General features: G+C 39.3%; 1 protein-coding gene across 1 annotated transcript in view; it reads right to left on the bottom strand.

Annotated features, from left to right (window-relative positions):
• The window catches only part of LOC132593277 (immunoglobulin-binding protein 1-like), a 35893-nt gene extending 9410 nt beyond the window's left edge, over positions 1-26483 (bottom strand). The window contains 6 exon segments of the mRNA XM_030850527.2: positions 14070-14182; positions 14875-14954; positions 16527-16722; positions 25523-25816; positions 26201-26411; positions 26414-26483. Coding sequence (XP_030706387.2) covers positions 14070-14182; positions 14875-14954; positions 16527-16722; positions 25523-25816; positions 26201-26411; positions 26414-26483 — 964 coding nt within the window.
• Between the last annotated feature and the right edge of the window lie 880 nt (positions 26484-27363).

Below are 27363 nucleotides of genomic sequence, written 5' to 3'. Positions count from 1 at the left end.
CAACTGACACTGCAGGAATACAAAGGATCATGAGAGATTACTACAAGTGACTACATCCCAACAAAATGGACAACCTGGAAGAAATGGACAAATTCTTAGAAAAGCACAACCTTCCGAGACTGAACCAGGAAGAAACAGAAAACATAAACAGACCAATTCCAAGCACTGAAATTGAAACTGTGATTAAAAACCTTCAAACAAACAATAGCCCAGGACCAGATGGCTTCACAGGCAAATTCCAACACACATTTACAGAAGAGCTGTAACCAATCCTTTTCAAACTCTTCCAAAATATAGCAGAGGGAGGAACACTCCCAAACTCATTCTATGGGTCCACCATCATGCTGATACCAAAACCAGACAAAGATGTAACAAAGAAAGAAAACTACACGCCAATATCACTGACGAACATAGATGCAAAATCCTCAACAAAATACTAGCAAATAGAATCCAACAGCACGTTAAAAGAATCATTCACCATGATAAAGTGGGGTTTGTCCCAGGAATGCAAGGATTATTCAATATATGCAAATCAATCAATGTGATAAACCATATTAACAAATTGAATAAAAAACATATCATCTCAGTAGATGCAGAAAAAGCTTTCAACAAAATTCTGCACCCATTTATGATAAAAACCCTCCAGAAAGTAGGCATGGAGTGAACTTACCTCAACATAATAAAGGCCATATGTGACAAACCCACAGCCAACATCATCCTCAATGGGGAAAAACTGAAACCATTTCCACTAAGATCAGGAACAAGACAAGGTTGCCCACTCGCACCACTATTATTCAACATAGTTTTGGAAGTGTTAAGCACAGCAATCAGAGAAGAAAAAGAAATAAAAGGAATCCAAATGAGAAAAGAAGTAAAGCTGTCACTGCAGATGATATGACACTATACATAGAGAATCCTAAAGATGCTACTAGAAAACTACTAGAGCTAATCAATGAATTTGGTAAAGTAGCAGGATACAAAATTAATGCACAGAAATCTCTTGCATTCCTATACACTAACAATGAAAAATGAGAAAGTGAAATTAAGGAAACACTCCTATTTACCATTGCAACAAAAATAATACCTAGGAATAAACCTACCTAAGAAGACAAAAGACCTGTATGCAGAAAATTATAAGACAATGATGAAAGAAATTAAAGATGATACTACTAGATGGAGAGATATACCATGTTCTTGGATTGAAAGAATCAACGTTGTGAAAATGACTCTACTACCCAAAGCAATCTACAGATTCAATGCAATCCCTATCAAACCACCACTGGCATTTTTCACAGAACTAGAACAAAAAATTTTACAATCTGTATGGAAACACAAAAGACCCTGAATAACCAAAGCAATCTTGAGAAAGAAAAACAGAGCTGGAGGAATCAGGCTCCTGGACTTCAGTTTAGACTACAAAGCTACAGTAATCAAGACTGGCACAAACACAGAAATACAGATCAATGGAACAGAATAGAAAGCCCAGAGATAAACCCATGCACATAGGTGACCTTATTTTTGATAAAGGAGGCAAGAATACACAATGGAGAAAAGACAGCCTCTTCAATAAGTGGTGCTGGAAAAACTGGACAGCTACATATAAAAGAATGAAATTAGAACACTCCTAAACACCATACACAAAAATAAACTCAGAATGGATTAGAGACCTAAATGTAAGGCCAGACACTATAAAACTCTTAGAGGAAAGCATAGGCAGAATACTCTATGACATAAATCACAGCAAGATCCTTTTTAACCCACCTCCTAGAGAAATGGAAATAAACACAAAAATAAACAAATGGAACCTAATGAAACTTCAAAGCTTTTGCACAGCAAAGGAAACTACAAACAAGATGAAAAGACAACCCTCAGAATGGAAGAAAATATTTGCAAACGAATCAATGGACAAAGGATTAATTTCCAAAATATATAAACAGCTCATGCAACTCAATATTAAAAAAAAAACAACCCAATCCAAAAATGAGAAGACTTAAATAGACATTTCTCCAAAGAAGACATACAGATGGCCAAGAATCACATGAAAAGCTGCTCAACGTCACTAATTATTAGAGAAATGCAAATCAAAACTACAGTGAGGTATCACCTCCCACCAGTTACAGTGGGCATCATCAGAAAATCTACAAACAACAAATGCTGGAGAGGGTGTGGAGAAAAGGGAACCCTCTTGCACTATTGGTGGGAATATAAATTGATACAGCCACTATGGAGAACGGTATGGAGGTTCCTTAAAAAACTAAAAATAGAACTACCATACGACCCAGCAATCCCACTACTGGGCATATACCATAAGAAAACCATAATTCAAAGAGTCACGTTCCACAGTGTTCATTGCAGCTCTATTTACAACAGCCAGGTTATGGAAGCAACCTAAATGCCCATTGATAGGCAAATAGATAAAGAAGATGTGGTACATATATACAATGGAATATTACTCAGCCATAAAAAGAAAGGGAATTGAGTTATTTGTAGTGAGGTGGATGGCCCTAGAGTCTGTCATACAGAGTGAAGTAAGTCAGAAAGAGAAAAACAAATACTGTATGCTAACACATATATATGGAATCTAAAAAAAAAAAAAAAAGGTCATGATGAACCTAGGGGCAGGATGGCAATAAAGATACAGACCTACTATAGAATGAACTTGAGGACATGGGGAGGGGGAAGGGTAAGCTGGGACAAAGTGAGAGTGGCATGGACATATATACACTACCAAATGTAAAACCAGTAGCTAGTGGGAAGCAGCCGCATAGCACAGGGAGATCAGCTCGGTGCTTTGTGACCACCTAGAGGGGTGGGATAGGGAGGGTGGGAGGGAGGGATATGCAAGAGGGAAGAGATATGGGGATATATGTATAGCTGATTCACTTTGTTATAAAGCAGAAACTAATACTCCATTGTAAAGCAGTTATACTCCAATAAAGATGTTAAAAAAAATTGGCTATATTCCTTGTGCTGTACAATGTATCTTTGTAGCTTATTCATTTTATACATAGTAGCTGGTACCTCTTAATCCCCTACCATCTTGCCCTTCCCTCCCTTTTCTCTCCTCACTGGTGTCCACTAGGTTGTCCTCTATATCTGTGAGTCTGGTTCTGTTTTGTTATATTTTTTATTAGATTATTTTTTAGATTCCACATATAAGTGATATCATACAGTATTTGTCTTTCTCTGACTTATTTCACTAAGCATTAATACCCTCTAGGGGCCATCCATGTTGTTGAAAATGGCAGAGTTTCACTCTTTTTAGGGTTAATACTCCACTGTGTGTGTGTGTGTGTGTGTGTGTATATATATATATATATATATATACACACACACACACACCACATCTTCCATATCTATTCATCTACTGATGGACACCTTTGGTTGCTTGCTTCCATATACTGGCTAATGTAAGCAATGCTGCTATGAACATTGGGGTGCAGCATCTTTTTTAGTTAGTGTTTCCATTATCTTTGGATAAAAACCCAGGGGTAGAATTGCTGGATCATATGGTAGTTCTATTTTAATTTTTTGACAAACTGCCACACTGCCTTCCATAGTAGCTACACCAATTTATATTCCCACCAACAGCGTAGTAGGGTTCCCATTTCTATACATCCTTGCCAACATTTGTTATTTGTAGACTTCTTGATGATAGCCATTCTGACATGTGTGAGGTGATATCTCATTATGGTTTTGATTTGCATTTCTCTGATCATTAGCAATGTTGATGAGTAGCATATTTTCATGTTCCTGTTGGCCATCTGTATATCTTCTTTGGAAAGATGTCTACTCAGGTCGTCTGCCCATTTTTAAGTTTTTTTTATATTGAGTTATATGAGCTATCTATATACTTTGGATATTAACCCCTTATTGGGCGTATAATTTGCAAAACATTTTCTCCCATTCTGTAGGTTGTCTTTTCATTTTGTTGTTGGTTTCCTTTGCTGTGCAAAAGTTTTAAGTTTAATTAGGTCCCATTTGTTTATTTTTGCTTTTGTTTCCTCTGTCTGAGGAGACAGATCCATAAAAATATTGCTACGATTTATGTCATAGAGTGTTCTGCCTTAGGCTTCATCTCTATTTTTTTTTATTTTTATTTTTTGGCCATACCACATGGCATGTGGGCTCTTAATTCCCTAACCAGGGATCGAACCTGCACTCCCTGCAATGGAAGCATGGAGTCTTAACCACCGGACCACCAGGGAAGTCCCAGCCTTCCTTTCTCTTTTCTTTTCTATTTTAATTTACTTGGCTGCATTGGATTTTAGTTGTGGCATGCAGACTCTCTGTTGCGGCACACGGGCTCTCTAGTTGTGGCTCATGGGCTCTAGAGTGCATGGGCTTAGTTGCCCCATGGCATATGGGATCTTAGTTCCCTGACCAGGGATTGAACTCTCATCCTCTGCATTGGAAGGCAGATTCTTAACCACTGACCACTAGGGAAGTCCCTCAGCCTTCATTTGTCAAGTGATTCTTTCTACTTACTTCCCCCAAGTTGTCACTACATTTCAGAGTTTTTCTAATCCTGCTTTGTATTGTTCTTCCATGTCTTATTTAATTTTGTTAATGTCTTCCAATTTATTTTTAAACAGTATATTTTAAATTTGTTGTTTTTTGAGTGTGTCTTTCTGGAATGTTTCCCCCCCGCCTTTTTCTCTTTTTTTTTAGTTGAAGTATAGTTGATTTACAATACTGTGTTAGTTTCAGGTGTACAGCAAAGTGATTCAGTTATATATATTTGTTTTTTCAGTTTATATCCTTTATATCACTTACATGTGGAATCTAAAAAATAACACAAATGAATCTATATACAAAACAGAAACTGACCCACAGACATAGAAAACAAATTTATCATTATCAAAGCAGAGAGAGAGGGAGAGACGGAGGGAGGGAGGGAGGGAGGGAGGGACAAATTAGGAGTATGGGATTAACAAACTACTATACATAAAAAAGATAAGCAACACGGAATGCTTTTGATTCTCTTCTTTTTCTCCTTATGATAATTTTCTGTGGGATCTGACCTTGATTAATTTTCCATTCATTTTTCTCACAGCTTTATTGAGATATTTTTCACATACCATAAAATTCACACATTTAAAATGTACAATTCAGTAGTTTTTAGTATATTCAGAACTGTGGAACCATCATCACAATCTGTTGCTCATTCTTATGTGTGCTAAGCTTTCCTGAGCTTTTAGAAAGTATGGTTCAGGGTGGCTTTCTAACTTCACAGAGGCTCCCTTTCTGCTGTTTTTATATATGTTAAAGGAATACGATGACTTGCTTGATTAGAGTTCTTGGTTCTGGTCCTGTCTCCCATTCTTATCTAGACCTTTTCTTTCCTTATTCTTTATTGTCCCTGTTCTGCTCAATCTGAATTTTATTATCAGCAATTTCTCCTCAGTGTGGGACGGTGTATGAGTCAGGAGATCTGGTGGCTCATTTTCAAGAGTTCATTAAGGGTTAGCCTGCTCCATCCCTTTCAGACCTTCTGACCACAGGTTCCTTGTATTCATTCAGTTTTTACTGGAGGGCAAAACCCCTCCCATTTCAACTAATGTTCTTATACTGAACTGCCACACTTTTATTTTTTTCATTAAAAATGTTTAACTGAAGTATAGTTGACTTACAATATAATATTTGTTTCAGATGTACAACATAGTGATTCTATATTTGTGTCAATTATGTGCCATACAAAGTTATTATAATATTATTGATTATATTCCCTGTGCTCTGCATTATATCCCTGTGACTTATTTATTTTATAACTGGTAATTTGTATCTCTTAATCCCCTTCACCTATTTCACCCATCCTCCCATTCTCTCAACCACTAATTTGTTCTCTGTATCTATGAGTCTGTTTCTGGGTTTTTTAGGACTCATTTGTTTTATCTTTCTCTGTCTGACTTATTCACTTAGCATAATACCCTCCAGGTCCATCCATGCTGTCACAGATTGCAAGATTTCATTCTTTTTAATGGCTTAGTGGTGTTGGGAAAACTGGATAGCTACAAGTAAAAGAATGCAACTAGACCATTTTCTCACATCATTTACAAAAATAAACTCAAAATAATTAAAGACTTAAATGTAAGACCTGAAACCATAAAACTTCTAGAAGAAAACACAGGCAGTATGCTCTTTGAAATTGGTCTTAGCAATATTTTTTTTCATCTGTCTCCTCAGGCAACAGCAACAAAACCAAAAATAAACAAATGGAATCATATGAAGCTAAAAAATTTTTGCACAGCAAAGGGAACCATCAGCAAAACAAAAAGGCAACTTAACTGAATGGGAGAAGATATTTGCAAATAACATGTCTGTTAAGGGGTTAATATCCAAAATATATAAAGAACTCATACAACTCAGTACAAACAATCTGAATAAGAAATGGGCAGAAGACTTGAATAGACATTTTTCCAAAGAAGACATAGAGATGGCCAACAGGCACATGAAAAGGTACTCAACATCACTAATCATAAGGGAAATGTAAATCAAAACCACCTCAAATGCAATGAGATACCACCTCACACTTGTCAGAATGCCACGCTTTTTAGTGAATACCTGTTTGCTGTTTTGGAATTCTCCCATTTGTCAGGTCTTTCACATGGTCTGTCAACTCCTTGTGCTTTCTCCTACACAGATGTCCATTCCTTGTTGATCTTGTGGCTATGAATGATTTGCCCTTAACTGTTTTTATTTTGAGTTTCATGGGGATACACTGTCACTTAGTTTTGCTGTAAATATTATCCATGAATTTTTTCTTTTGTCTTTTTACTGAAATATAACATACATGCAGAAAAATATACACAGTATAGCTCAATCAATTTTCACATCTGAACACATCCATGTAATCGGTACCCAGATTAAGATACAAAACATTACTAACTCTTCAGAAGTCCCCCTCAGATCCAGTTCCATTCTTGATCTCCCACTAAGGGTGAGCACCATACTGGCTTTTAACTGGCATATACAAGTTTCAGCCATGTCTGAACTTTATGCTCTTTTGTGCCTGACTTCTTTTTACTCAAATTATGTTTGTAAAATTTAGCTATGTTTGTTACTTATAAGAACTATAGTCTATTTAACCTATTGCTAAATAGTATTTCACTGTGTGAATATGCCAAAATGTATTTATCCATTCTACTATGTATGGGCATTTAAATAGTGTTCAGTTTGGGGTATTACAAATAATGCTGCTATGAGCATTCTTGTACAAGGCCTTTGAGGAAATATGGTCTCATTCCCCTTAGGTATATACCTGGGAGTGAAACTGCCAGGTCATGAGGGTATACATATGTTTGACTCTTGTGCAACACTACGACCACCAACCCCCCTCAAGGTTCTCAATCTTTATTGTTTCCTTTCTTCCATATACTTTAAGCTAATTTTGTTCTCGTTTTCTCCGACGTCTTAAGTTAGTACCTTAGTAACTGATTTTACCTTTCTTTTTTCTAATATAACTACTGAAAGTTATACATTTCCCTCTCAGCACTGCTTTAGTTATATCCCACAAGTTTTAATGTATTTCATTATTATTCAGTTAAAAATACTTCTTAATTTTCTTTGTGATTTCTTCTTTGACTGATGGGTTATTTATAAGTATCTTGTTTAATTTTAAAATATTTAGTGAATTCCTATATGTCATTGATTGCTAACTGAATTAGACTGTGGTCAGAGAGCATAGTGCAATTTCAATCTTTCAAAGTTTATGGAGGGACTTCCCTGGTGATCCAGTGGTTAAGAATCCGCCTTCCAGTGCAGAGGACAAGAGTTCGATCCCTGGTTGGGGAAATAAGAACCCACCTGCCATGGGGCAACTAAGCCTGTGTGCCACAACTCCTGAGCCTGTGCGCTCTAGTGCCCATGCGCCACAACTAGAGAGAAGCCCACACACTGCCATGAAGGGCCCACAGGCCGCAACGAAAGATCTCACGTGCCACGATGAAGATCCCATGTGCCACAACTAAGACCCAATGCAGCCAAATTAATTAATTAATTTTAAAAATAAATTACTTAATTAAAAAAAGAAAGTTTATGGACACTTATTTGGTGGCCCAGAATATGGTCTAAGTTAGTGAACGTACAATGTGCATTTGAAAAAAGGTGTATTTTGCAGCTACTGGATATATTTTTCTATAAATGTCAAACAGGTTAAGGTGGCTGTGAATTTTCTCCAGATCTTTTATGTCCTTACTGATTTTCTGTCCAGAAATTCTTTCAGTTACTGAAAGAGAAGTATGAAAATCTCTAACTATGGCTGTAGATTCATCTATTTCTCCATTTAATTGTCAATTTTTTCTTCATGTGATTTGAAGGTTGTTATTAGTCACAAACATGTTTATGATTGGTATGTCTTCCAGATAAATTGCCCTTTTTATCAGCACTAAAAGTCCTTTTGAAAGTCCAGTAACACCTTTTGTCTTGAAGTCTACTTTATCTGACATTACATAGCTACTGCAGCTTTCTTATGTTTACTGTTAGCATGGTATATTTAGAAAATCTTTCTACGTTCCACCAATCTGTACCTTTATATTTAAATGCATCTCTTGACAGGAGATCAAGAGGGTGGTGTAAGAAGAGGTGGAGTTCACCTCTCCCCACGAACACATCAAAAATATATCAATGTGTGGAACAATTCTCACTGAAAACTAACTGGAAATTGGCAGAAAGACTCCTGTACAACCAAGGTTGTAAGAAAGATACACAGAAGTCCATAGAGAAGCCTGGGTTCCACTCATGAGTACTGCGTGGGTAGATTGCCCTCAGGTAGGGTAGGGAAACCAGTAGCCTGCTGCCCTAGGCTACTGGTTTCATGCAACAGCCATGCTGTGCTCTCCAGCCAGAGCTGAAAGAATGTTCTAGCCCTGCTCACTTCATGCCATATGCATGGCACTGGATCTAGGGTGGCCAGGACCTGGGAAAAGACTTGACCTTGAGATGGAGAGGTGACCTGGCCCTGGGGTGGAGCCCAGATGCAGCAGCAGTGGTGACCATTGCTGGAATTTACTCAAGAGGCACCCCAGAAGCAGCCCAGACTTATGGCAGCAGAGCTGCTGGGTCTCCCACAGCTGCTTTGCTGCATGTGTACCCCAGCCCAAGCTGAATGTTCTGGCCCTGCTCACTCCATGACACAGTGTGGCACTACAAAAAAAGGAAATTACAGGGCAGTATATTTGATGAATATAAATGCAAAAATCCTCAACAAAATATTAGCAAACCAAATCTAAAAATATATAAAAAGGATCATATACCACGATCAAGCTGAATTTATTCTAGGGTCACAAGGGTAATTCAATATATGCAAATTAATCAGTGTGATACACCACATTATCAAAAGGAAGGATAAAAATCACATGATCGTCTCAATAGATGCAGAAAAACCAATGTGACAAAATTCAACATCCATTAATAATAAAAACTCTGAAAGTGGGTATCGAGGAAACATATCTCAACATAATAAAGCCCAATTAGGACAAACCCACAGCCAATGTCATACTTAATGGTGAAAAGCTGAAAGCCTTCCTGCTAAATTCTGGAACAAGACAACGATGCCTATTCTCGCCACTTCTATTCAACACAGTATTAGAAGTCCTAGTCACAGCAATCAGATAAGAAAGAAATAAAAGGCATCCAAATCGGAAGGGAAGAGGTAAAACTGTCATTATTTGCAGATGACTTGGTACTATATCCAGAAAACCCTAAAGTCTCCACCCAAAAACTATTAGAATAAATGAATTCAGCAAGGTTGCAGGATACAAGATCAATATACAGAAATCTATTGCATTTCTATACACTAACAATAAAATATCAGAAAGAGAAAGTAAAAAAATATCCTGCTTAAAACTGCATCAAATAGAATACAATACCTAGGAATAAACTTAACTAAGGTGAAAGACCTATACTCTAAAACTATAAAACATTTATGAAGGAAACTAAAGATGATACAAAGAAATGGAAAGATATCCTGTGCTCTTGGATTAGAAGAATTAATGTTATTAAAATGGCCATGCTGTCCAAAGCAATCTACAGATTTAATGCAATACCTATCAAAAGATGCATGATATTTTTTCACAGGCCTAGAACAAATAACCCTAAAATTCATATGGAACCACAAAAGATCCTGAATTGCCAAAGCAATCTTGAGGAAAAAGAGCAAAGCCAGAGGTATAATGCTCCCAGACTTCAGACTATACTACAAAGCTACAGTAATCAAAACAGCATGGTACTGGCTCGAAAACAGACACACAGACTAATGGAATAGAATAGAGAGCCCAGAAATAGGCTATGGTCAATTAATCTATGAAAAAAGAGGCAAGAATATATAATGAAGAAAAGACAGTCTCTTTGATAAATGGTGCTGGGAAAATTGGACAGCTACATGTAAAACAATGAGATTAGAACATTCCCTCACACCATATACAAAAATGAACTCAAAATGGATTAGGAGACCTAAATATAAGACCTAAAACCATAAAACTCCTAGAAGAGAATATAGGCAGAACACTCTGACATAATCGTAGCAATATTTTTTTTGGCTCTCTCTCCTAAGGCAAAAGAAGTAAAAGCAAAACTAAACAAATGGGACATAATTAAACTTATACACTGGGAGCAAATATTTACAACTGATGTGACCCATAAGGGATTACTACCCCAAATATTATGAACAGTTCATACAATTCATCATCAAAAAAACAAACAACCCAATAAATGGGCAGAAGACCTGAAGAGACAGTTTTCCAAAGACATACAGATGGCTAACAGGCATGTGAAAAGATGCGCAACATCAATAATTATTAGAAAAAATGCAAATCAAAACCACAATTAAGTATTACCTCACACCTGTCAGAATGGCTATCATCAAAAAGTCTACAAATAACAAATGCTGGAGAGGATGTGAAGAAAAGGGAACCCTCGTACACTGTTGGTAAGAATGTAAATTGGTGCAGCCACTATGGAAAACTGTATGGAGCTTCCTCAAAAACCTACAAATAGAACTACCATATCATCCAGCAATTCCATTCCTAGGTATATATCTAGAAAAAATGAAAACACTAATTTGAAAAGACACATGCACCCTGATGTTTATAGCAGCACTATTTACAATAGCCAAGAGATGGAAGCAACCCAAGTGCCCATCAACAGACGAATGGATAAAGACAATGTGGTATACATATATATGTACACATACATACACACAGAGAATGGACTATTACTCAGCCATAAAAAAGAATGAAATTCTGCAATTTGCAGCAACATGGATGGACCTAGAGGGTATTATGCTTAGTGAAATAAGTCAGACAGAGAAAGACAAATACTGTATGATATTATGTAAATGTGGAATCTAAAAAGTAATACAAATGAACGGATATGAAAAACAGAAGCAGACTCACAGATATAGAAAACAAACTTGCGGCTACCTAAGGGGGCAAAGGAAACTGGGGAGGGACAAATTAGGGGTATGGGATTAACAGATACAAACTACTATGTATAATATAGATAATCAACAAGGATATATTGTATAGCACAGGGATACTCATTATCTTGTAATAACTTATAATGGAGCATAATTTACAAAAATACTGAATCATTTTGCTGTACACCTGAAACTAATATTGTAAATCAACTATAATTAAAAAACAAATAAAATGCACCTCTTATAGACAGCATGTGGTTGAGTCTGTTAATCAATCTCTGATTTCTAATTTGAAGGTTTACTCCATTTATATTTAACATAATTACTGACATGGCTGAATTGGATTTACCATTCTGCTATTGGTTTTCTGTTTATGTCATCTGTTTTTTGTTTCTCCATTCTTTCTTGCCTTTCTCCCTTTTAATTTCTCCATTGACTTTATAGCTTTCTCTCTTTACATTATTTTTTTAAAAAGGCCTTAGCTTTAGAGCAGTTTTAGATATACAGTAAAACTGAATGAAAAGTACATAGCATTCCTATATACCCCTGCCCCACACCGACACAGCCTCCCCCCACTAACAACATTGAGCCACAGTGGTACATTTGTTATAATCAATGAACCTAAATTGATGCATCATCATCATGCAAAGTCCACAGTTTACATTAGGGTTCACTCTCGGTGTTGTACATTCTATGGATTTGGGCAAATGTATAATGACATATATTCACCATTACGGCATCATACTGAATAGTCTACCTGCCCCCAAAATCCGCTGGGTTTTGCCTATTCATCCTTCCTTTTCCTCTAATCCCTGGCAACCACTGACCCTTTTACTCTCTCCATAGTTTTGCCTTTTCCAGAATGTCATGTAGCTGGAATCATACAGTAGGTAGCCTTTTCAGATTAGCTTCTTTCACTTAGTAATATGCAGTTAAGGTTCCTCCATGTCTTTCTATGTCTTGATAGCTCATTCGTTTTTAGCAATGAATATTATTCCATTGTCTGTATGTACCACAGTTTATCCATTTGCCTACTGAGGGCATCTTGGTTGCTTCAAAATGTTGGCAATTATGAATAAAGCTGCTAAAAACATTTGTGTACAATTTTTGTGTGGACCTAACTTCAACTCATTTTGGTAAATACCAAGGAGCATGACTGCTTGATAGTATGGTAAGAGAATGTTTAATTCTGACAAACTGTCTTCCAAAGTGTCTGTACCATTTTATATTCCCACCAACAATGAATGACAGTTCCTGTTGCTCCATTATCCATGCTAGCATTTAGTGTTGTCAGTATTTTGGATTTTGGCCATTCTTATAGGGGTGTAGTGGGATCACTGTTGTTTTAACTTGCAATTCCCTAATGACACATGATATTGGGCATCTCTTCATATGCTTATTTCCCATCTATATAATCTTCTTCAGTGAGGTGTCTAAGGTCTTTTACTCATTTTTAAATTGGGGTGTTTAGGGACTTGCCTGGTGGCGCACTGGTTAAGAATCTGCCTGTCAACGCAGGGGACATGGGTTTGAGCCCTGGTCCGGGAAGATATCACGTGCCACAGAGCAACTAAGCCCCTGTGCCACAAATACTGAAGCCCAAGCACCTTGAGCCTGTGCTCCGCAACGAGAAGCCACCGCAACGAGAAGCCCACACACCGCAACAAAGAGCAGCCCCCGCTCGATGCAACTAGAGAAAGCCCGCGCCCAGCAATGAAGACCCAACGTAATGAAAAGTTAAATAAATAAATAAATAAAACTGGAGTGTTTAATTGAGGCATTGCTTTACTATCTCTGGGACTCACTGTTTCAAATGGGAAGGTGACAACAATTCATCTCATTGTTCTTCTGTGTGTAATATGTACTTTATCTCTGGCTGCTTTCAAGATTCTCTTTTTCTTTTGTTTTCGGCAGTTTGACTACGACGTGCCTATGCTTGGTTTTCACTGTATTTAAAACCTGCTTAGTTAGGGCTTACTGATATTTCTAAATTTGAAAATTTGCGTTTCACAGATTTGGGGAATATTTCAGCCATCATTTCTTCAATTTTTTTTAATGGCCCCTTCTCTCTCTTTCTTCTCTCCTACTGGTATTCCAATTGTACATATGGTAGACATTTTTACATTGTTCCACAGGTCATTGAGGCTCTTCATTTTCTACCAATCTTTTTTTTTTTTTCCCCCAGATTGGCTTATTTCAAGTTAACCAACCCTTTCTCCTGTCATTGCCAATCTATTAATCTCAACCAATTTAAAAAAAATCGAAATATAGTTGATGTACAATATGTTAGTTTCAGGTGCATTACAGTGGTTTGACATTTGCATATATTATGAAATGATCACCACCATAAATCTGGTAACTATCTGTCCCTACACAAAGTTATCATAATATTATTGACCACATTTCTTATGCTGTATATTACACCCCTATGGCTTTATTTTATAACTAGAGGTGTATAGCTCTTAATCCCCTTCACCTATCTCCCCTCTCCAACCTCCCTCTCCTGTGGCAACCACCCGTTCTATTACTCAGAATCTTTGTCCAGATTTCTTTTGCTTTTAAAGGGCAACAATACTTGGTCTGAATTTAATTGCTCCAGAGTTAGGGACCAGTAGTGAAGTAGTATAACTACTCTCCTCCTACCCCTCCATACCTGATGTTTTCTTGGCTATACCCTGATCGGGTAATGCTCCAAATTTCTGATGCTGGTCATACCAGTCATTCACTGTCATAGATGCCAGACCTGGATAACCAGCTCCAAATACTCTGCAAGAATCACACTGCACTTAGAAAAGTAAACATAAATAGCTCTATTAAAAAGCCTCTTCTCTTTAGTCATAAAGTCTGTGTCTGTTTCATCCTTGCTCCCCTACCCAGCTATCTTCTGAGGATTTGTGCAAACTCCTGTTAGGATATGTAAAAAAGGAGAATTAAAGGCAAGAGCTTTCATGAGAAGATACATAGCCCAGAATCATCTCCCAGTAAGCAATCCTGGAGGCTAACGCCCCATAGAGGAGTGATGATACGAGGGAAGGAGTATTTATACTTGGAGGGTATAAAAGATACACAGAGGAAGAAGACTCTTCTGTCACCCTATGGAAAAGCATCCCAAAACTCAGAATTAAAACCTAGATAGGCAAACATGTCCTTTTGAGAACTGTAGCTCAAGGAAACAGTGGGAAACAATTTTAAGGTCTACAATTCTCCCTTAGATTCTTTTCTTTTTTCTGTTTTTAATTAGTTAATTAATTTTTGTTGGTTTCCTTTCTAGCCTATTTTTAAGCTCAAGTTTGTGAGGGAAATGTCTGATGAAGACAAAGTATCAGAGGAGATAATATCCCTCTGATGAAAGAACAGCCTCCCCAGGTGAAGCCATTACCTTCTGTTACTCATGCACTGTAAATGAACCATAAAAGTAGGGGGCTTGCAAAGGCAACCCACTTTTTAATACTACCTACTTGGTTTGGACCATGTTCCGAGTGGGAACAAACAGTTTCATTGGAGGCCTGTCCTGATGAGATGAGTGAGAAGTTGATACCTAAAAAGGAAATTAATTATCAGAAGTGTACTTATCATTCTGCCCACCCCACTATGCAGGCTCTTATGTGTTTAGGTGCTTGAAGAGCCCTACTTATCAGTCTCTAAGATATATATGCAGAATACTAATGGTGGAGGTTGGTTAGCTCTCCTGAGGTGGCCCAAGTATCTTGCTGGAAAGGGAGGAAGAGAAAGCTCTCCCAGGAACCATTTCACCACAAGTGAAAAATTACTTGACTTTAAAATACTCCCCTCCAAAGAGGAAGATTCCAAAGCCTTCTTCCATGTTCCATCTAAAACCCTTGAGCTGAATTTGAAGCCCCTTTCCTTAGCCTGGCCTTCAGTGCTAAAGCTGAATTATGAAGACCCTTCTGCTAAAACCCTGTCCAATGTAATTTTGCTATTAACTGTCATGAGCTCCCTAGGGTGTTTTAGAAGTGGATGTTCCTAAATGCAAGGGGGTGAAGAATGGGTTAGTATCTTTCATATATAGGTGTATAGAAATGTTTCAAGGAAACTTGGCTGTCCAGGGGCACACCAAAGAAAAGATCAAAGAAAAGATGTTCACTTGCTTCTAAACTCCATCACTTCCAGAGCCAATCCCAATACCAAATGAGAGGGCATAAAAACAAAAAACTAAGGAGATGGGAGGATCCAGAAGAGTCCAGCCTCAGGATGCTTGTGAACCACTCATCTAGATATGCCCAAGGGGCCTTAAGGTTTTAGAATACTAATTGTTCATTCTTTGATCCTTTCACAGGAGAAACTAGGTTGATGTTACCCTGAGGCAAAAGCTCCTGAGCTAATTAGTGCAAATCAAATTAGCAAGAGGTTTCTCTGAGGACTTAAATGCCTGCAACTAGCTGATAAATTCAACTCAATTCATGTTATATTCTGAACCAAAAAATAAGTGGCAGCAGAGCCTAATATTTTGAAGTAGCAGCTCCAAAACACGGTTATGATCTTCAGAGGCAGCCAAAGTGGGGTTACAACAAATTTTCTTTACCAATATGCCCAATATTTTGTGCACAGAGATGTTCTTGCTGTGTTTCATACTTGGGTGACCTAAGGTGTGAGAGTGTATCACTGTGTAAGGTTAAATCCTGGTTTCTCCCCCAATCTAAACACATTCCATGTCTTTTGCTTTATCTTCTTTTTACTCTTTTCTCTTTCTCCAGTTACACACTTCTTCTTCATTCCCATCCTATCCCTCTTCCTGTTTATTACAGTCACGCATAGGTTTTCAAGGCCCACCTCCCTATGCCTTCCTTCAGCAGTCATGACTGCTCACAGCCCAAACCAATTTTCACTTCAGAGAAGCCTCTTTCCCTCCTAGCATGTCACAAAATTACAAAAGACTGGAAGTGTGTTACAGGTTAGAAAACACTGGGGAACAATACTATAAGCTAGAAAGAAAGCTATCCTAGTGAACCTTCAGCCTTCCTCCACTAATCTTAATAAGAACAATGATTTTATGGAGACTTAAAAGGATTTTAATTCGATTACTCTCCTGTAGAAGATTCAAATCTGTGACAGTAGCTTTTTTAGCGATATAGGCAGCAACCAGGCTTACCTCTTTTGAAGAGTCTTCTCCTCTCAAGATCTTTATCTCCTGGTCAATGCTCTCAATCTCTTCTAGGCTGATACCAATCCACCTTCGAAGGTGAAGGAGGTAATATTCATGAACATGCTCGTCATCTGCCTGACCACTTTCCACAGCAGATTTCATTGCAGACAACCTATTCTCCACCTCCTTCTTCTGCTTGTATCTGTTCCACAGAAACACATTAGCCATGAACTTAAAAATAAAGAGGTGTTCCTTCAAAAGAAGGCCACAATACAATTTTACCTTTACAAATGACCAGGTACACCGATTTCCATTTAGGCAATAATACAGATTCTATATCTCAGAATTTGCCACCAAGGCAGTTCTCTTAAGACTACAAGGCAATGAAGCGATCAGCAGAAGCTGAGAAATACATTCTGAAACCAGAAAAAGATCGAAGTAACCTGATCTGAGCAACTCTTCCCATCATATTTTGAGATGGGAGTGCCTTAGCAACTTTATGACATCAACCTTTACTAGGTTGGGTGCTTAGTATATACAATGTCCATTTGGGAATTACAGATTCAAATAGTCATAGAATCTTAGGGGTCATTTACGTGCCATTGATGCTGGAATTCCTTGTGAAACAGCCTAAAAAATGGTCATCTCTTCTTTTCTTATGGGCAAAACATTTCCAGCTCCTCTAACTCATCCTAGTATAATTTGAAGACTCATATCCACCCCGCCTGCCTTTTTCAAGATGCCTTCTAGTACGTCATCTGTCACTCACTGGACGACTATTTACTGAGTACCTATTGTGTGACAGGTACTGTTCTCAGTGCTTGAGCCACACCAGTGCATACAAGAAAGTCCTTGTTCTCTTAAAGCTTTCATTCTAGTGTGAGAAGACAGAGAAAAAGAAATAGATGAGTCAGGTGGTGGTGAAGTGCTCTGAAGAAGGAAAAAAAGCAAGGTAAAGTGGATAGAGTAATGGTGCAAAAGTAGGGGTGAGAGACTTCTTTGAAGAGATGACATTTGAGGAAAGACTTCAAGGAAATAAGGATGGAAGCCATGCCAGTATGTGAAACAGTGTTCTAAGGGGGAAAAGCAAATATGAAGCGCCTGGGGTGGGAGAGTGCTGGCCTGACATGTTTGAGAAATAGCAAGGAGGTCAGTGTGGCTGGCATGGCGTGAAGAATAATAGGAAGTGAGGTCAGAGAGATAGCCAGGACCATAATTTGTAGAACCTGTAGGCCAAGAAGACATGAAATATCAAATGTCATGATATTTTGAGAAGAGAAAGCCACTGGAAGCTTTAAAGTAGAATACATGAAATGAACTTTTTTTTAATGGACTACTCTGTTGTGTGTAGACTGTGGGCAATGGGGGGAGGCAAGTGTGGAGCACGAAAATCTGTAAGAGGATATTGCCACAATCCAGGTGAGAGACAGTGACGTGAAATAGGGAGGTGGTGAGATGTGGACGCAATTAAAATATAACAGTATTTGTTGATTTATTGGAATGTAAGGTCTTGAGGCAAAGACAGGAGTCAAGAGAAAACTCCACGACTTCCAAGAGAAGTATCTTGAAATATCTATGTCTGGAACCCCACACTTAGACCTCCAGAATCAGACACTCCTCTGTGCGTGTTCACCCAAATCTAGAGTTCTTAACTTGAGGTCCACGGACAGAGTTTGGAGGGAGGGATGTTCTTGAACTCCCCGAAATTTTGTATAGAATTCTACGTGTATGCTTCTTCTTCTTTTTTTTTTTTCTCCCTGGGAAGAGGTTAAGGAGGTCCACGACCCACAAAAAGTCAAGAACCTCCCCTCTGGAAACATTCTTTATTATAAAAACTTTTAGGCTCTTCTGCTCCTTTTAATCAATAAGTGGGCACTTTATGTAATGTTACAAATAACTGTCACAGCATCATCATAGGTGGCCTTCTGAGTCAAACACTACACAGGTCAGTTCCTACTTCATGAATTCTATTACAGATATCACTTGAGAACATTTAACTCTGGTGCCACTCCTACCCCCATCCTCTTTCCTGGATGTACCTAAGTCAGGAAAAAAAATACACACACACACACACACACACACACACACACACACATATCAGGGCCTTAGAATGTATGTAATCCAGGGTATATTCTTGGTTAGTCTACTGGGCCTTTGAATAAGGTTCCTGTGCTTCCTTTCCTATCCTCTGCATGCATGTGGTCTAGTCACATTCTCTGGTCTTTCCTTCTTCTCTACTTCCTTTGCTTCTATGACTTTGCTCCTAGTCATCTTTGGGACTTCTAAGTTCCTGAACTCCTATTCTTTGGGGCCAGTGTTTTTTAAACCTTTCTGTCTTAGCAGAAGAACGCTTTCTTCTTATAAGAGCTTATTTGGACCTCCAAAAAGTAATAAAAGATAAAATCCACCTTGGTTAAATCAGAGGAGGGCTCCCAACATGCCCCCTACCCATGCACTGTGGTGGAATCTTAGGGCTCGAAGGAACAGATTGTAAACCACTGTCCTAGGCCTTTGTCACTGTTCTAGATTTCCTACGGTGAGCCGCTGCATGCAAACACTCCCTATCACCCTAGAATTCCCCACTGCCTGACACCCTTCTGACTCTGGGCAACTTTCATCATTCATTCCCCTTTTCTGTTCCCAAGGTGCTGAAGAGAGGTAACGAATTACAAATTTGTGTCAAATGAGTCAACTACAAATTCATATGATCAAACCTCAGTGGAACGGTCACTCTTGTTCAGCTATCTTTTTGCTCATTTTTTTGTGGATTCCATGCCACCATCACGCTCACCAGATGGCCAGCCAATGTACAAATTCAATTTCCCTTTTTAACTTAAAATCTCTATAGCTTCACCTTTCCTCCTCTCCTCTTGCCTTTAAGCAGCTAATGTCTTTACCATTTCACTTTGGCTATCAATCCTGTCCCCACCCACATTCTTCCAAGCCTCACTCAATCATCCTCCCTGTCATTAGCAGTTACAATTTTTTACTCTACTGGTGCCTTTCCCCTATCCTAGAAACACCTTCCCTCAATCCATGTTCTGCCTTTTCAAATGACCACTTTTCTCTCTTTTCTAAACAGCACTAGAACTGGGAATTTGAAGACCTGAGTCTAAAGCCTGCGGGGCTTCCCTGGTGGCGCAGTGGTTGAGAGTCCGCCTGCTGATGCAGGGGACATGGGTTCGTGCCCCAGTCTGGGAAGATCCCACATGCCGCGGAGTGGCTGGGCCCGTGAGCCATGGCCGCTGAGCCTGCGCGTCTGGAGCCTGTGCTCCGCAACGGGAGAGGCCACAACAGTGAGAGGCCCGCGTACCATAAAAAAACAAAAACAAAAAGAAAGCCTGGTCACTTACCAGCCATGTAACTTTGGACAAGTCAGTACTCAGAGCCCATTTCCTTATTTCTAAAATGGGATAATATCTGCTTCATGGGGCTGTTAAGAGGGTCAAATGAACAATATTCATGAAAGTGCTTTGTAAGCAGCAATATATTGTTATCTGATGGGAAAAACTGACGTTAAGGGAGGCCAGATGATACCCATCTACTAGGTGGCAGAAATTGGACTGGTAACCCCAGGCCTGACTCCAAAGCCCAGGTTTTTTCTGCTATACTCTATTGTTTCCATCTTTCTGATGACTACTCTGTCCTTCCCGAAGATACCTCAAATACCTACTATGATCCAACTACCGGTTGGGTACCAAGGATATAATGATATAATTAGGATACTAAGGATAAAATTAGTCAAGGTTTCTGACCTTTAGAACTTCCAAGTCTAGAAAATAACAGATTGTTATGGCCTGGTAAGTAACATAAACTAAGTGCTACAGTATTTGGGAGGGGAGACAGGTAGAGAGAAGCTTCAAAGAGGATATGACATTTGTCCTCTCTCTTCCCCATGCTTCTGTAAGTACTTTTACCTGTACCTTGTTGAGTCTCTTACCTCTGCTCTTTCTTTCCTCTTCCTTCTCCCTTAATTTGCCCCAAGGTTTTATCCTTGACTTTTTTCTCTCTCTACATGTTTTTTCTTGGCAAACTATCCACACCCAGTGACACTCCTGAATTTTTAGCACTAGTAGCAAAACAGTCTGATAAGTTTTAGTTACACGTTTCCATCTGTCTATGGACATGGCTGTCCAGTTGTCACTTCAGGACCTAAATTCAGTAAACCTAAAACTAGACTCATTACTTACCCAGCTTCTACTTCTCCAGTTCTGTTGAAAGAATGTAGGTACAGTTAATCAAGACTTATGCCTCAAAGATGGGAATTAGAGAAGATACGTGAAGAAACAGGTTTTGAGGGAGAGAGAGAACATACCATTCAGGTGTTTTATGTAGGATGGCCTCAGTGTGTAAAGTCATGAGGTGGGGGATAGAGGACTTACAGAAATTAAACAAGGATTTGAACAATTTGTTTTCTAATCATATAAATGCTTCTTGCAAAAGTAATATCTCTAGGTCTATCCACCTAATTACAAATAGCTCAATTTCGTTTCTTTTTATGGCTGAGTAATATTCCATTGTATATATGTGCCACATCTTCTTTACCCATCTGTCATACAGAGTGAAGTAAGTCAGAAAGAGAAAGACAAATACCGTATGTTAACAGATATATATGGAATTTAAGAAAAAAAATGTCATGAAGAACCTAGGGGTAAGGCAGGAATAAAGACACAGACCTACTAGAGAATGGACTTGAGGACACAGGGAGGGGGAAGGGTGAGCTGTGACAAAGTAAGAGAGAGGCATGGACACATATACACTACTAAACATAAAATAGATAGCTAGTGGGAAGCAGCCGCATAGCACAGGGAGATCAGCTCAGTGCTTTGTGACCCCCTAGAGGGGTGGGATAGGGAGGGTGGGAGGGAGGAAGATGCAAGAGGGAAGAGATATGGGAACATATGTATAACTGATTCACTTTGTTATAAAGTAGAAACTAACACACCATTGTAAAGCAATTATACTCTAATAAAGATGTAAGAAAAAAATAACATCTGATAGTTGTAACTTCATTTTTATCACTTCTGCCCAGATGACGTACTATTATAACACGTTAACTTGTCTTTCTGCTCTTCTCTTCCCTTTCAATGTTCCATACACATCACTTCCTTATAGTCCTCCAACCATACTACTCTTAGCTTCTGCCAAATCAGACTATTCTCCATTTCCTGTACATACCTCCAACTACCCTGCCTTGGGCTTTTGCTCATGTTGTTCCCCCCTGCTTGTCAAGAATAAATATATTTTGAGCACCTTCTATATACCAAGCCCTGTGCTAGACATACCACAGAGAACAGGAGAGAAATGGCTACTGCTCTCGTGGAGTATACATTCCAGTAGGGGAGAAAGACAAAGCCCAGAAAGACAGATAAATAAAGAGCATTCCATGCAAAGAGAACAACATGTACAAAGACTCTGTAGAAGGAAAGAACTGGATCTGTTTAGAACTGAAAGAAGGCTATTACGGCAGCAGTCTAGTGAACAAGAGGAGTATGATATATGACGAGATTGGAGAGAGGCAGGTGCCAGATCATCCAGGTCTTTTTGGATATTTCAAGTGCGAGATGCTGGTGGCCTAGATGAAGGTATGATAGTGGAGAAAGAGAAACAGAAGGACATAAGGTACGTTTTGTAGCTAGAACTTGCAGGCCTTGTTGATGGACTGGATGTGGCAATTCAGAAGGGAGGAACTGAAGCTAACTCCCTCGTTTCTGGCTTAAAACCTGGGTGAGTGGTGGTCTGTTTATTGAGATGGTAAAGACATGAGTGTGGGGGCACATTTGGGGATTAAAAAGCCAGCAGTTCAATTTAGGGCATGTTAAGTTTAAGATGTCTGTGAAACATCCACATATGGTATGGTGTTCAAAGTCAGGAGAGGTCTGGGTTAGTGATATAAATATGGGAGCCATTAGCGAAAAGATAGTGTTGGTATCTCATCTGTCAGGCATTAAAAAAAAAATTCACAGATCAAGCTTTCTAACCAAAGAAATGCAAACCAAAACAATGTGGTATCTTTCCTGCTTGCCCATCTGGGTTTTCTAAGTGTTGCCATTCAATACTGTTGCAGTGGGACATACTTTGAAACTTTGTTATTGTGGAAAGCAATATAATTACCATCAAGAGCCAAAATATTCAAACCTTTTGATTTAGCCACTGGTCCTTCTAGAAATCTGTCCTACAGGAACAGTGACAGATGCAGTTATGTTTCCTCATAACAACAAATCAACAAATCAACCCATAAACAGGCTAAGCATGACAATAAAAGATTAGTTTAAATAATTATGATATGACTGTTAAGCTGGAATACTATTTAACTATTAAATACCACAGCGTCAAAAGACATTGAGAAACCAAAACAGGATGTTAGGTTTAAAAAAAAAAAGGATTAAAAAATCTATATTTATGGTATTCTTCCAAATTTATTAACTAAAATAACTATATATCTGGAAGGAAATACATCAGATAGTTAACAAAGATCATCTCTGAGTGCTAGGATGAAGATTTATTTTTAATTTAAAAAAATGTTCTGTTTTCCAAATTTCTACAATGAGTATTATTACTTTTACATTCAGGCTAACCTATAATTTGCATTTTTAACCATCCTTCTAGTCTCACCTCAAATGCAACTACATTCGGAAACCTTTCCCTTAACCCTCCAACCAGATGTGATCACTCCCTGGTCTTTGTCCACAACACCATTTGTATCTCTCTAGTGCATTTACAGTCTTTTTTTGGGTTATATTACGATTATTTGGATACCAAACTCACTGTTTAAACTACTGTTATATGCCAATGGGCTTCCTACCTTCTTACAAAGGACATGATACTGAATTCCACTTCATATCAGTCTATCCCATTTCCTCAAAAATCATTCTCTGTCACTCACTAGCTCTTAACCACACTTTATTATTCTTTAAAGCCCTTACCACCTAAAATCACATTTTTATTTACTAGCTTACTATCTGTCTCCTCCACCAAAACAAGAGCTCCATGAGGTCATGGACTTTGTCTGGGTCTCCATTACTTAGCACACAGTAAAGGCTCAATAAATATGTTAACTGAATCAATCAATTTTCAGGTCTCTAGACCAGGCCTCTCCTCTGAGCTTCATGCTACAGATACCTTGACTTGGATGTCTCCTAGGCACCTTAAATGCAACATGTCTCAATATACAATTCATACTCTCCCCTATCTGTTCTTCCTCTTCTATTCCCCCATCTCAATGAGTTCCACAGCCACCCACCTACATCAGAAACATGGACATCTTCCTTGCTGCTTCCTTCTACCCTACCTGTCACAACCAATTGATCATTTTCTGCAGATTCAACCCTATAAATATATCCCCTCCATCCCTTCTGCCATTGCAGTAGTAAGGTCTCATCACCTCTGTGACGTAACTGAATCTAATCTTCTTCCTCAGAATGCTTCCTAACTGCTGCCAGAGTATGCCAGTTAAAATGCAAATATGACCTTGCTACCCTTTAAGACAAAAAAAAAACCCACCTCCGGTGGATCCCTAGTCACAAACAAATCTCAAGCTCTTTAGCATAGCCTAATAATAGGTAAGATTTATAGAATATTTACTATGTAACACATACTATGCTAGCTGTTTTATGTGGCTTATTTTATTAATGCCTCTTAACCCTATGAGATAGGTACCACTGTTACTTAGACTTCACATATGAGGAAACCTGAGTCTCAGACAGGTTACATAAGTTACCCAAAGTTCAATGTCTTATAAGTAAAGCTGGTCTCAAACCCAGGTCTCTCATTCCACAACCGGTACTCAGTTACAAAGATACAATAATAGCTGACTTTTGAGCGCTTACTGTATCGGACAATGTGGTAAGAGCTTTTTCTCTTCTATTTTATAGGACCTATTATTATCCAATTTGACATCTGGGGAAATTAAGGCACTGAGGGATTAAGCAACCTACCCAAAATCAGAATGATTAAATTTTGGAGCTGGGATTCAAACCCCCTTCCCAAGTTCTCAGGAACAAGGTCATTCTTTCACCTTCCTCGCACTCCAAGCTCTCCTTGGTGTGAACCCTACAAATTCTTCAGCACCATTCTTTCCCCTTCTTCACCACCCACTTTGTGTCCTAGCAACACCTAATTGCTTACGGTTGTTCCCCACCCCAGCACTGTGGTCTTTAATGTCCCTGTAGCTTTACTAATGCTATTATCTCTGCTGGCTAAAGCCCTCCTTTCTTCTTCCTCTAGATGATACTCCTATGCATCCTTAAACAACTCATCACAGGAGTCACCTCGTCCAGGGAGCCTTCTCCTCTCTCCTGCTCCCTCTTTGGTTAGGTGCCCCTCCTGTCTGCTCTCCCGATAAGTTGTGCATTTCCCTATCACATCATTTTATAATTTATACTGTTTCTATGCCTCTTTTCCTCACCACACTGCATGCTCCTCCAAGGCAGAGACCACCCATATTCATACAAACGCCCATACTTAGGTTGAATCCCCAGTGCCTAGCATAGCTCCTAAACACTGTGAGCACTCTTTTTAAAAAACTAAACTAAGAGAGTAAGCAAGGTGTTCAAGGTCACATAATAAAGTATGCCAGTACTAATATTAGTTCAGGATGTTACACACTTCATCCAGTATTGTTAGAACAGAGCTTCTCAATCAATTGACCATAAATGGACTATAGGTACAAGATATTTGTGCCCTTCAGAGATACCTCACTGTACCATGTGAGTATTGCTGTGCTGTGATGTGGGAGAGACTGGGAGACACTCTGCTAAACTACATTGCTGTTGTTGGCAACCATAAGGTGCTAGGGATCTGACAGTTAGGTATGATCATTTCAACCAAGGCAGTGGTTTCTTGAGAAACTCAGGAGTTTGCTCTCACCAGGGCCTATGCTAAATAAGAATCCAAAGAGTGACACACACCATTGTTTCCCACCCCACCCCCAGGAAAAAAAAACAAACATGCACCCCTCCCCACCAACAGCACTGCCATTGGGCAGTCCTCAAATGACCCACCTCTCTATTTTAGCCTGTCTCTGAGATGCCATAGCAACGAGGCTAGGATAGGCCATGGAGGAATTAGCAGTGTTATTTTCAGTGGAGTTGGTCTTGGTTTTGGGCAGCTCAAACTCTGCCACATGATAGTATTGGCACTGAGTTAAGTAGTTTAAAAAGCGTTCTCGAGCCCACTGCAAATTATCTAGACGCTTGCTGGGGTTGACTTGTTTCATGGCGAATGCTCCTTGAAATGCTGGCACCATCAGGTACTTCAGATCGCTGGAGACAATCTCTTCCAAATCTTCATTTCGGCTGGAAAGAGCAAAGAGAAGGCTGTGAAGTCTGGCTGGGCATTAAAACTGTGGCCCTGTCTTCCTGGGGGAGGGAAGGGCTGGGGTGTGGGTGTGGGTGGGACAAAGGGAGGAGGCACCGGGAACAGCTGCCAGTTTTCTTCACTGACAGTGGCTGTGCGCTCACGCCCAATGCCTATGCAAATAGCCAACACTAGGGAGCAGAGTCGTGTGATACTTATCTCGGAAGAGAGGTGGAGAATGTAAACAATGTACACAAGGTCGCAGTGGGAGGTAGGAAAGAAAGGCTCCGGGTTTTAAAGGTCTCCTGCACCCATGATCAATGGTTCCGCCCTTGGTAACTATTATTACCTACGTTCTCAGTCATACTACCCTCTCCCCATACCTGAACAAGTCGAGCTCCGATAACATTTCGGCAGCCTTCTTCAGGAGGTCCAATCCCTTGAGCACCTTATCTTGGATGATGCGGGAGCCGGTGGGTTCAGTCGCGACTTCCACTTCGTCCAGAAGCTGCTTGCTGGTTTCGAACAGCTCGGGGAGCCGCAGCGCCGGTAACTCGTCTTCGGCCGTTGCCATCTTGGGGCAGGGAAGAACACCGAAGACCTCACTTCCGGCCCTGGGACAAATGGGCGGGGCTGCCAGCAACGAAACCGGACGTGGCGCAACATTGGTCCAGTGGCTCCATTGTTACCTAAGCGTCGGACGACTACTAGAAGAGGCTGTTAGATAAACCTAGCAACTGTTTCCGTAGACTCATTTTACCAGGCTATTACCAGTATTAGGCATCTGTTACAGACACACAACGCGCGAACAAACAAGCAAACCCTAGGTGCTGCTTTTCGCGTGTCTACTCGTCGCCGATCCGGGTCTGGGCAGTGCCGTACGCTCTGAGGCGCGGGTGTGATGAGGCTGCTGTTTCTAAAACAGTATTTGTGAGACTAAAGATAATTTGCTTGGATTAAGACATAATTTTACTGTTGCCTAAGAGAAAAAAAAATATGCAGAATTTGAATTTGGTCTTGAACTTTGTAAGCCATTTTTCTATGGCTTTCAAAATGACAGTCTTCATGAGAATCGCCAGTTACTTTCACAGTGCATATCGTATATTCACATCATCATTTAAGTATTACATTGCATCTTATTGAGATAATACCAAGACTAAAAAGTGGTTAGAAAAAAGGTAATAATAACAATGAGTCATTTATTGTGTTTCTGTGTGTAAACACTTTATCCCATTAAATCCCTGTTGTGTATGAGACATTTTAAAAAAAAATCCTAGTTTGGGGAACCAGAAGGGCCCTTAGAAATCTTGTAAGTATAATGTCACTTAAACTTTTTGTAGTAGCAGAACTCTTTCCAAACCAAATTTTAGACAGGCCCATAGTTTTTAAAAGGGCTGCTGTGTTTGAAGTAGATACACAGAAGCCTTCCAACTCAGCCCATCTTTTCCCCAACTTGTGCAGTGGCACACAAGGCACCAAAGCGCTTCTGAGGGCTCTAAGCACTCGAGGGCTCTAAGTAACACAGTATAAAAAGCACTAATCTAGC

The sequence above is a fragment of the Globicephala melas genome, chromosome Y (genome assembly GCF_963455315.2).
Source record: "Globicephala melas chromosome Y, mGloMel1.2, whole genome shotgun sequence".
NCBI lineage: Eukaryota > Metazoa > Chordata > Mammalia > Artiodactyla > Delphinidae > Globicephala > Globicephala melas.
Note: the sequence above shows the minus strand (reverse complement) of the source record. Positions and strands in the feature narration are given on the sequence as shown.